The sequence below is a fragment of the Mirounga angustirostris genome, unplaced genomic scaffold (assembly GCF_029215605.1).
Source record: "Mirounga angustirostris isolate CCGP_5_RB_7025 unplaced genomic scaffold, mMirAng1.0.hap1 SCAF_7, whole genome shotgun sequence".
Lineage (NCBI taxonomy): Eukaryota > Metazoa > Chordata > Mammalia > Carnivora > Phocidae > Mirounga > Mirounga angustirostris.
Window position 1 is genome coordinate 34,935,762 of NW_026991715.1, and position 12,095 is coordinate 34,947,856.

The following is a 12,095-nucleotide window of genomic DNA, read 5'->3' on the forward strand; positions in this document are numbered from 1 at the left end:
TCCTGTTTCCTCTATTAGTTAATAGCACCAACACTCACTTAGTTCCCTGAGCCTGAAAAAAAGGTACATTTCTTTTCACTTCTTCTTATCCCACTCCCTCCATGTCTAATCTGTCACCACATCCTGTATCTTTATCATTTTAATATAAGACTATTACTGCATTTCTAGTTGAGGTCAATGTCATCTCCTTTTCTATTTAAAAGCCTTTAATAATCTTGCATTTCCATTGATGTAGAGTTCCAAATGCCTTGGAAGGGCTTACAAAATTATTTGCTTATCTCTCCAATCTCATTTCTTATTTCTTTTTTTTTTTAAAGATTATTTATTTATTTATTTGACAGAGAGAGACACAGCGAGAGAGGGAACACAAGCAGGGGGAGTGGGAGAGGGAGAAGCAGGCTTCCCGCTGAGCAGGGAGCCCGATGCGGGGCTCGATGCGGGGCTCGATGCGGGGCTCGATCCCAGGACCCTGGGATCATGACCTGAGCCTAAGGCAGACGCTTAACGACTGAGCCACCCAGGCGCCCCTCATTTCTTATTTCTTACCTCTTGCTCTATGGCTTAGCCATATTGATCCTATTTCAGTTCTTCCAAAAACACTTCTCTCAGCTCAGATTTGCACAATCATATTTTGGGATTATCTGGAAATTTTACCCAACAACCATTTTTTTGTTCCAGAAAAGTCTTTTCTGTACTTCCAAATGCTGGTTAGTTGACCCTTATCTATGCTCTTAGAATAGCATGAACTTTTGCTATCATGGTATTCATTATGTTCCATTTTTTTTAAGTTTTAATTTATTTTTGTTTTTGGGGGGGCAGAGGAAGAGGGAAGGAGAGAATCTTAAGCAAGCTCCATGCTCAGCAGGGTCTCATGACCCTGAGATCATGTCCTGAGCTGAAATAAAGAGTTGGATGCTTAACTGACTGAGCCACCCAGGCATCCCTCATTATGTTCTATTTTTAAATGTGTAATCACTTTCTGCCTCCATCTCTCAGGACAGAAACTGCTTACCACTCTATTCCTAACACTACCATTCCTAGCACAAGTATATGGTCAATAAATATTTGCTAGACAAAGTAATGAATGGATGAATAAAATATTTATGATTATGCCCCTGGAAGGCCTGGGTCTGCAAAATAGATCTTTTCTACAACTAAACTGGGATCTAGTTTGTTCAATTTTTTTTTAAAGATTTTCTTTTCTTTTTTTTTATTCTTATGTTAATCCCCATACATTACATCATTAGTTTTAGATGTAGTGTTCCATGATTCATTGTTTGTGCATAACACCCAGTGCTCCATGCAGAATGTGCCCTCCTCAATACCCACCACCAGGCTAACCCTTCCTCCCACCCCCTCCCAAGATTTTTTTTATTTTTTGACAGAGACACAGCGAGAGAGGGAACACAAGCAGGGGGAGTGGGAGAGGGAGAAACAGGCTTCCCGCTGAGCAGAGAGTCCGATGCGGGGGCTCAATCCCAGGACCCTGGGATCATGACCTGAGCCAAAGGCAGACGCTTAACGACTGAGCCACCCAGGCGCCCCAGAGAAAGTGTAATTTAAATTAATCAACAAATACACAAAATAAATTAATATTTTGTCCCAAACTTATTTGACTGTTTAAAACCTGAGAAGCTGCAGAGTCGCGTGGTGGCGCTGCAGGATAAGATGGGGACTTTTTTTGTACTATCCAATGCTCTGGTCTCCATTAATCAGTGGAACTGAGAGCACAGGAGAAGCAGGAAGGGGAAAAGAGGGTTTCGAGAGAAAGCTAGGGAGCCAACAACACCCTCGTGACAGGATTACAAGTCTATAGATCCCCAGTGGTCCAGGCTGATAGATGAGAGGAGCAATTTAGAAGCTCTTTGCGGCTGAGTTGAAACATTTCTGCAGAAACACGTTTGGCTAAGGAGCCATGGAGCCAAGAGAGAGGCGCCATCAGCGAATAAGGCAAGTGCTGCTTTTCTTTGTTTTCCTGGGAGGGTCTTTGGTGTGTTCAGAGCCCTGGCGCTATTCTTTGGCAGAGGAAATGGAGATCGGCTCCGTTATAGCCAATGTGGTGAAAGACATAGGTTTAGGTGTGGAAGATTTGGTTGCACGAGGGGCAAGAGTCATCTTTGACGACTATAAACCATATTTACTGTTGGATCAGCAGACTGGCAACTTGCTCTTAAATGAGCAACTCGACCGGGAGGCACTTTGCCACCTCACAGAGCCATGTATATTGCATTTCCAGGTATTATTTGAAAATCCTTTACAATTTTTTCGGGCTGAACTTTGGGTTAAAGACATAAATGATCATACTCCTGCCTTCCTAGACAAACACATACTTCTGAAAATCTCAGAAAGTACTGCTCCAGGAACCTCATTCCAAATGGACAGTGCTCAGGACTTGGATGTAGGAAAGAATGGTGTCCAAAACTATACATTAAGTCCCAATCCTTATTTCCACCTTAAATTACAAGCCAGTGATGACGGCAGAAAATACCCAGAGCTGTTACTGGACCAATTTTTGGATCGAGAAAAGGAGCCCGAGTTTAGATTAACGCTAACAGCCTTGGATGGCGGGTCTCCGCCCAGGTCTGGAACCACACTGGTTCGTGTTTTGGTTTTAGATATCAATGACAATGCTCCAGAGTTCGAGAGGCCTGTCTATGAGGTTCAGGTACCAGAAAACAGCCCTGTGGACTCCCTGGTCGTCCGGGTGTCTGCTACAGACTTGGATGCGGGAATATATGGAGAACTATCTTACTCATTTTCCCACGTCTCCACAGACATACGGAAAACATTTGAAATCCACCCAATTTCTGGTGAAATCCATTTAAAAGCTCTTCTGGATTTCGAGTTAATTCAGTCATATACAATAAATATTCAGGCCGTTGATGGGGGTAGCCTTTCCGGAAAATCAGCAATTTTAGTTCAGGTTGTGGATGTGAATGACAACGCACCAGAAATAGTCATGACATCTCTTACCAGCCCCATACCTGAAAATTCGTCACCTGAAATGGTGGTCGCTATTTTTAGCGTACGAGACCAAGATGCTGGGGACAACGGGAGGACGGTGTGCTCCATTCAGGATGACCTCCCTTTTCTCTTGAAGCCTACCTTCAAGAATTTCTACACCCTGGTGACAAATGGGGCGCTGGACCGAGAGAGCCAGGCCGAGTACAACATCACCATCACCGTCACTGACCTGGGCACCCCCAGGCTGCAAACCCAGCACCACATGACGGTGACGGTGTCCGACGTGAACGACAACGCGCCGGCCTTCAGCCACACCGCCTACACCCTGCGGGTGCGCGAGAACAACAGCCCCGGCCTGCACATCGGCCGCGTGAGCGCCGCGGACAGAGACGCGGGCGCCAACGCGCAGGTCACCTACTCGCTGCTGCCGCCGCACGACCCGCGGCTGCCCCTGGCCTCGCTGGTGTCCCTCAACGCGGCCACCGGGCAGCTGTTCGCGCTCAGCTCCCTGGACTTCGAGGCGCTGCGCGCGTTCGAGTTCCGCGTGGGCGCGGCCGACCGCGGCTCGCCGGCGCTCAGCAGCCAGGCGCTGGTGCGCGTGCTGGTGGGGGACGCCAACGACAACGCGCCCTTCGTGCTGTACCCGCCGCAGAACGGCTCGGCGCGCTGCCCCGAGCTGGTGCCCAGGGCGGCCGAGGCGGGCTACCTGGTGACCAAGGTGGTGGCGGTGGACGGCGACTCGGGCCAGAACGCCTGGCTGGCGTACCAGCTGCTCAGGGCCACGGAGCCCGGGCTGTTCGGCGTGTGGGCGCACAACGGCGAGGTGCGCACGGCCAGGCCGCTGAGCGCGCGCGACGCCGTCCGGCACAGGCTGCTGGTGCTGGTCAAGGACAACGGCGAGCCGCCGCTGTCGGCCAGCGTCACGCTGCACGTGCTGCTGGTGGACGGCTTCTCGCAGCCCTACCTGCCGCTCCCGGCCGCGGCGGCGGCCGAGGCCCGGGCCGACCCGCTCACCGTCCACCTGGTGGTGGCCTTGGCGTCGGTGTCGTCGCTCTTGCTGGTGGCGGTGCTGGGGTTCGTGGCGGTGCGGCTGGGCAGGAGGAGCCGGGCCGCGGCGGGGGGCGGCTGCTCGCTGCCCGAGGGCCCCTTCGCGGGCCACCTGCTGGACGTCAGCGGCGCGGGGACCCTGTCGCACAGCTACCAGTACGAGGTGTGTCTGACGGGAGACTCAGGGACCAGAGAGTTCAAGTTCCTTAAACCGGCGATCCCCAACCTCCCTCACCCGGAACGTAAAATGGAGGAAAGCCACACTTTTATGAATGGCTTTGAGTTCATTTAGGGATTTGATTATTGTGCAGAACTTTTATAATGAGCGCTATTTCTTTGTAAAATGTATTCATTGTAATGTAAAATTCTTTGTTTTGGGTAACTTCATTTTACTTAGAATTTTCAGAAGTTTTAATGATTTGCTTTCTGCTCTTTTTTATACTAACTGTGGGAAAAACTAAGGGAGCTAGGATTTGCTTGATCTTTCTTCCAAAATGCAACCTCAAGTAACTTATTCAAATATATAGCATTTTCCCTTCAAGCTTAATGGCACACTAGGCTCAGCCATATTCTTTGGGTGTTCTGAGCTCTAGATCCTCTCACTGAAACAGTTTTTATATGTTCGATAGAGAAAAATGCATGGTATAAATAAAAACCATGCATGGTTTCTAAGATGTCTTATTTAGATTTTTTTTAAAAAAAGCATAATCGATCTTGCCATTCTACTTTTCTGCCAAATATTTCAGAGTAATTCTTCTGCACTTAGGTTTTTTTTTTTTTTTTTTTAAGATTTTATTTATTTGACAGAGAAAGACACAGCGAGAGAGGGAACACAAGCAGGGGGAGTGGGAGAGGGAGAAGCAGGCTTCCCGCCAAGCAGGGAGCCCCACGCGGGGCTCAATCCCGGGACCCTGGGATCATGACCTGAGCCAAAGGCAGACGCTTAACGACTGAGCCACCCAGGTGCCCTTAGGTATTTTTCTTTGTAAACATTTTGAGAATGGTATGTATTGCTGGTAGATGTTGTATTAAAATAAATTCTAATCTTGTTTGGATTAATATATATATCCAGCCCACACTTTCATCTGAGAACTTCCTGAGACTTCCCAAGGGAAGTAATCACTACTGAGATGTTTATTTTACCTTTCTTTACCTCTCTTGGTCATTTTTTATTGGTCTTGTTATAGACTCCTGATTAAAGTAGGAATAGTCACATTCTCCAAGTCCCTAAGTTTGTAATTATGATGTAGTTCATCTATTTTTTTTCTTAATTGCTTGTAACTAGAAAATAAATATTAAGTATGGGCTGAGGTAGCCATGTTTACACTTGTGTAGGTTGGCAGCACAGAATGGCATGTAGAGAGGGAGGAAAGAAAGGAGAAATGGAAGGAAGATGAGAAGGAATAAGGGAGTGGTAGAGGCAGAAGCCTAAGAAACAAAAGAGACTAAGAGTCACTTGGTTGTAGACCTGTCAGTTCCTGATTCCAGGGTTCCTAAGTCCCTATTGTCTAATTGTCCTTGAGCTCTACAGTAAAACTCCAGTTTCCTAATAATAAAACTCCTTTATTTAACCTATCATGGGGAGAGTGCACTTCTTGAAACCAAGAGTCAGAAAAGATACATGCAATCTTGAGTACTCAATTAGACTATTTACCATAAAACCTAGGTCTGTTATTGCAGGCTTTTAATATTAACATAATCAATAAATGGAATAAAAAATGTACAAGCTTAGAGATAACTAATCTATACTAGAAAATTTTGTTATAAAACTTAATTTTGTAAACAATTTATGAGCTCTTTCAACTGAAAGATACTACAAAAGATTTTATGGAATATTTTGTTAACAGGTTTCCCTCCATTTATTTTGTTCTCCAGGATTAGTTTTAAAAAGTAACACTGAAATTGTTATTGTTTGGATGTCTATACATCATACCTTCCTTATCATGTCTTTCTTTTAAAAATAACTGAGTTCAATGTGAGCAAAATTATTTTATCTTCTAATGTAAAATCCTCAGGATCTAGAAATAATCCAATTTATAGATTATATGGGTTAATTCATGATTTCATTAATAGTAATTTGATTGACACATACTCTATTACTAGAACACTCAGGAAAAAAAATTCAAGCTTCCTGCCAAATATATGGGCATAAAACTTTCTCCTTAGAAAAGAAAATAAAGAGAAAATTTATCTGGGAGATGCAGATGGGAATGAAAAACTAATTTTGATCCATTCACTTACTGACATAGGTACCAGCTTCTATCTATTAATATTTTAAAAACTGCATGGACACGAAGGGCACATTTTCTTGGACGTTTGATTCCATAATAAAGAGTCTGGTCCATGACCAAGACCTTTCTATAAGGAAATTATCTATTAGATTTTAACTGTCAACAGCATGTTCTCATATTTTGAGTTTACATAATCAATTTGTTTCGCTATGTAGAGGAAAACATTCTAAAATAGAATGTTGACTTGAGTGATTTGTACCTTTAATAGAGTTAAACTAATATGCAACACAATTTTTATACTTAGCCCATGCTATTTTCCCAGTTAGCTAGGTATTAGTGTGCCAGAATACATGATAGTATCTATTATTTAAACATTATTAAAATATTGGCTAAAGTTTGATGCAGCTGGGGAGACCCAGGCCCCCTACTACAGATATTTTTCCCATCAATAGACGTAAAAGAACTTCAGTTTCATGCTAGGGTGCCAGGATCTCAAGCTATCTCTAAGGGATACGTGAGTTGCTTGCTAAAAATGAGTTGCAATCTTCCTTACTTGATATAAGTTTTACCTGCTCTTTCAGATGATTCCAACTTATTTTCTTCTGCACTTTATTACTTTAATGTCAGCCCTTTATGATCTTGACTATCCTACTTTTCAAGATCTCAGTGAATCACTGCTTCAACATGTGAGTCTCTCGGTTTTAGGAATAAATATAGATGTCTTTATACATTGTTTTGGACAATGGAACAAGTCAATACAACATGCTCACAGAGGTACAGAGATATTCTCCTTAGACAGTATTTACAAATAAGTCATCCACAACCCCTTAAGCTTTCTATTGAGTTTGCATAATAAACTAGTTCTAGCTGGTCCATCACTTAAGTTTATACTCCTGAAACATGTGAATGAATCTTTTCATCTACTGTGCTGGCAGTGAGTTGAGTTTAATTATGTATATTCTTTGTTTAGGAATAGACTGATAGCTACACATCATTTTCTAGTCAATTTCCCTGGAGAGCAGAGATTATACAATATAGTAGACATTATATTGTAAACTCCATGAGGTCAGAAAGGTATTTGTATTCCCAGCACTTAGTACAGTGCCTGACATATAACATGAAATTGATAAGCATTTGTTGAATAAACAAATACAGTTGGCTTTGTTTTTGCATCCTTTCCCAACGTGTCTGGCACCATTTCCACATTCATAATCTCATAGGAAAACAGAAGTTATCATTTTATTTATAAACCATCCCATATATAATCTGTGGTTTGTTTTTGTGTGTGCGTAAATCAAAGTTAAGTGTGATAGGTTTTGTAGCAGTTTCAGCAAACTAGGTTTAAGTACAACACATGGTGGCGCTGTAAGCTAAGGCTGCGAAAAACAGACCTGCGGATGGTTACTGCTGGGGTAGTCGTACACACGTAAGAGAAGATAATTCTTTACGGAATTACCTTGCGGCAGGGATTGACTCCCGGAGCGGACTGCCTAAAGACCAAACAGGCACTCAGATTCTAAAGACTTTTGGCGTTGGAGAAATGGAGGCTGAAAAGGAACGCTTTCCTAGACTAAGGCAAGTTCTTCTCTTTGTTTTGCTGGCTCACACTTGGGCGGAGCAGGAAGATTATCGTATTGCTGAAGAAACAGAGAGTGGTTCTTTTGTGGCAAATCTAGCAAAGGACATAGGGCTAGCGGTAAAAGAGCTCTCTTGGCGGAGGGCTCGGATCATTTTTACAAATGACAAAAAATATTTTCAGCTGAACCTTCAGACTGGAGATTTGAGAGTAAATGAGAAACTGGATCGGGAGGAACTGTGTGGCCCCACTGAGCCTTGTGTACTTCAATTCCAGGTGTTACTGGAAGAACCTTTAGAGGTATATAGGTATAAGCTTTTGGTCACTGACATAAATGACAATTCCCCTGTGTTCCCAGAAGCAGAAATGATTTTGAAAATCATGGAAAATACTCTTCCAGGGACTGTGTTTCCCCTGAAAAATGCACAAGATTTGGATGTCGGTATCAATAATATTCAAAACTACACCATTTATCCCAACTCCCATTTCCACGTTCTTACGCGCAATAGCGGTGAAGGCAGGAAATACCCGGAACTGGTTCTGGACAAAGCCCTAGATCGAGAGGAGCAGCCTGAGCTTAGGTTAACTCTCCTGGCAGTAGATGGTGGAGTTCCTCCCAAAACTGGGACAGCCTTGGTCCTCATTGATATCTTGGACATCAATGACAATGCCCCTGAGTTTGTGCACCCACTCTATCGTGTGCAGATCCTGGAAAACAGTCCTCTGGGATCTCTTATTGCCACTGTTTCAGCTAGAGATTTAGACACAGGAACAAACGGCCAAGTGTTCTATTCATTTTTTTACAGTGATGAAGAGATTAGTAGGACATTTGCACTTAATGACCTCACAGGAGAAATTAAAATAATTAGGGAACTAGATTTTGAAAAAATTATGTCATATGAGCTGGATATTAAGGCCTCTGATGGGGCTGGTCTTTCTGGAAAATGTACTGTCATAATAGAGGTGGTGGATATAAATGACAACACCCCAGAACTGACGGTGGCTTCACTTATAAGCGCCATCCCCGAAAATTCCCCTGAGACCACAATAGCTCTTTTCAGTATTCAAGACCGAGACTCTGGGGACAATGGGAGGATGGTTTGTTCCATCCAGGAGGATGTTCCATTCACCCTGAAACCTTCCGTTGAGAATTTCTACAAGCTAGTAACAGAAGGAGAGCTAGACAGAGAGAGCCAGGCCGAGTACAACATCACCATCACCGTCACTGACCTGGGCACCCCCAGGCTGCAAACCCAGCACCACATGACGGTGACGGTGTCCGACGTGAACGACAACGCGCCGGCCTTCAGCCACACCGCCTACACCCTGCGGGTGCGCGAGAACAACAGCCCCGGCCTGCACATCGGCCGCGTGAGCGCCGCGGACAGAGACGCGGGCGCCAACGCGCAGGTCACCTACTCGCTGCTGCCGCCGCACGACCCGCGGCTGCCCCTGGCCTCGCTGGTGTCCCTCAACGCGGCCACCGGGCAGCTGTTCGCGCTCAGCTCCCTGGACTTCGAGGCGCTGCGCGCGTTCGAGTTCCGCGTGGGCGCGGCCGACCGCGGCTCGCCGGCGCTCAGCAGCCAGGCGCTGGTGCGCGTGCTGGTGGGGGACGCCAACGACAACGCGCCCTTCGTGCTGTACCCGCCGCAGAACGGCTCGGCGCGCTGCCCCGAGCTGGTGCCCAGGGCGGCCGAGGCGGGCTACCTGGTGACCAAGGTGGTGGCGGTGGACGGCGACTCGGGCCAGAACGCCTGGCTGGCGTACCAGCTGCTCAGGGCCACGGAGCCCGGGCTGTTCGGCGTGTGGGCGCACAACGGCGAGGTGCGCACGGCCAGGCCGCTGAGCGCGCGCGACGCCGTCCGGCACAGGCTGCTGGTGCTGGTCAAGGACAACGGCGAGCCGCCGCTGTCGGCCAGCGTCACGCTGCACGTGCTGCTGGTGGACGGCTTCTCGCAGCCCTACCTGCCGCTCCCGGCCGCGGCGGCGGCCGAGGCCCGGGCCGACCCGCTCACCGTCCACCTGGTGGTGGCCTTGGCGTCGGTGTCGTCGCTCTTGCTGGTGGCGGTGCTGGGGTTCGTGGCGGTGCGGCTGGGCAGGAGGAGCCGGGCCGCGGCGGGGGGCGGCTGCTCGCTGCCCGAGGGCCCCTTCGCGGGCCACCTGCTGGACGTCAGCGGCGCGGGGACCCTGTCGCACAGCTACCAGTACCAGGTGTGTCAGGGGAGAATCTGGGACCAGGGAATTTAAGTTTTTGTTCTGTTGTCTCTACCCAACAGAGGTCTGTGAATGGTGTGGAGGAAAGCTCAAATTTTGTAAATAGTTTTGGATTCAATTAGGAACTTGGGTGAGGGAATTTGGGTTCTTTCTAAATATGATAGGTCTCCATTACTGTTTTTGGTCCGTATAGAATTTCTTGGATGATTTGCTGATTCCATATTCCTATTAAGGGGATTAGAAGTATTCTTTGAGTATATACTCATATTTACTCTTTTTATCATTTCTATTTTGATGGAGACAGAGAATTTTCAACTTCATTGCATTACTTAAAAGTCATGAACATGTGTTGAATTTATCAACTTTTCATTATCAAGCACTGTTGATTTGAAGATGACTCCAGCCCCATCCTCTATTTGATTGTTATATGGAAACTCTAAATTTTTGATGTTGTGGTTACTTAGAAAGCATCATGATATTAATATAATGAAGTATTAGTATAGCTTCTGTTTAATCTGATATTAAGCCTACCTGTTTTAAATCTTTAAATGGTGAAATGTCTGCAAAAAATGCATGTTTTTGTTTCACAGTAGTATTAAATAGGAAGGCTACAATTTCTCCCATACTTAAGGGCTTTTCCTCTATATCAACCTTCAGCATATCATATATATGAGTATTATCAAAAGATTATTAGATTATTTCAAGATATTTAAATGTTAGATCCCTTGTGGTGTCTGTCTAGCCCACCCCATCATTTCCAGGAAACTTCTCTCTTCAGTAGAAGTATATGGTTGCAGCCATGTTTATTTTATTTCACCCATTTCCCTCTGTGTCTTCAGAGAATCAGACAAGGTGGTATTGCTAATCCAAGCTGAGTAAATCTCTTTTGTTTAAAAAATGGCTTTAGAAATCAGACCTAAAATAGTTTCTATTAGGAACTTAACAAGAAAGTGATATCATGTTGGCTAAATACATGGAAACAAAAACAGAAAGTCAATGCACTTAGAGACAAGAAGAAAGGAGATGCCTAAAAAGTAACATTATAGATTTTCCAGTACCTTCCAAGTTGGCTTTCTCTCTTAGCTTTTTGGAAACACGTATGTGCGCTTTTAAGAAATCTCCCTTTAATTATGATAGCTAAGTGGATTCTTCCCTTGTCAAAAGCATGTTTAGATTCTTGCATGGATTGAACTTTACTCTTCATTGGAGATTTTTAAATTGGGGTTTTTATATTAATATAATAATATTTGGGATCAAAAGTTTGTGGAATATTAGTAGTCTGTAAGGGACAAGTACAAGCTTTGGTTAAAATATATGATTTTGAGAAGAACTGATGGCTATTTTAAAATTTTACAGGTTTTTGAGTGTCTTACGGAAATTCTTTGAAAATTCTCCTATGTAAGAAAGTTTTGAATATTATTACTGTCATAATAGCATTAGTGTGAAATAACACTGACAATGCAAAATGTGTTCTAAAAGAGATGTATACCTTATTTGTAGGATCGTTACAGCCTGTTAGTTCTGTTTTGTTTTGTTTGTTTGTTTGTTTGTTTGTTTTTTAGAATCTATTCCATTACATAGGGGATGCCAGAGTATTTTGCCATTTAATGAAAAACATTTAGATCATTCTGAAATATTGCACATTACTTTTCTAAAGAGCATAGAAAATGGCTACTTGGGAACATGATGTTTTGTTTATCTAGCTCATATAATGTACCAGGATCCCAGCAAAAAAGGGGACTTCTACATTAGGAGGAGACTCCATCTATCAGAATTTTAAAATTAATTGTGATTTATTGATTGATCTGTTAAGCAAATATTGGTTGAGCATCTACCATGTGCCAGGGACTGTTCCAGATATTGGGAGATGTGGACATGAACAAAACAAAGATCTCAAGCACAAGAAAGACACAGAAAAGAAAAAATTAAATATGTATATATATATATGCTGTATCAGATAAATGCTAAGGAGGAAAAGCAAGGTAAAGAGATATAGGAAGTGCCCTCATATGCATTTTCCCATAGTTTGAAAGTTTTATAAAATCATAATTCTCTGACCTTAT

At 44.3% G+C, this 12,095-nt stretch overlaps 2 protein-coding genes across 2 annotated transcripts; both read left to right on the forward strand.

The window, feature by feature from the left end:
- Positions 1-1,708: 1,708 nt before the first annotated feature.
- LOC123841701 (protocadherin beta-18-like) lies at positions 1,709-5,586 on the forward strand. The gene has a single exon (XM_045871237.2). It carries the CDS (start codon positions 1,916-1,918, stop codon positions 4,301-4,303), a length of 2,388 nt encoding a protein of 795 aa, XP_045727193.2. The 5' UTR covers positions 1,709-1,915; the 3' UTR covers positions 4,304-5,586.
- A 2,078-nt stretch (positions 5,587-7,664) lies between these two features.
- LOC123842194 (protocadherin beta-15-like) lies at positions 7,665-10,668 on the forward strand. Its single transcript, XM_045871587.2, is given in 3 exon segments — positions 7,665-10,034; positions 10,036-10,071; positions 10,073-10,668. Coding segments are annotated over 3 exon segments (2,370 nt in total). The 5' UTR covers positions 7,665-7,782; the 3' UTR covers positions 10,155-10,668.
- The last annotated feature ends 1,427 nt before the right edge of the window (positions 10,669-12,095 follow it).

Excerpts from the sequence above, each read along its gene's own strand:
- LOC123841701 (XM_045871237.2), top strand. The coding sequence starts at position 1,916 with ATGGAGCCAAGAGAGAGGCGCCATCAGCGAATAAGGCAAGTGCTGCTT.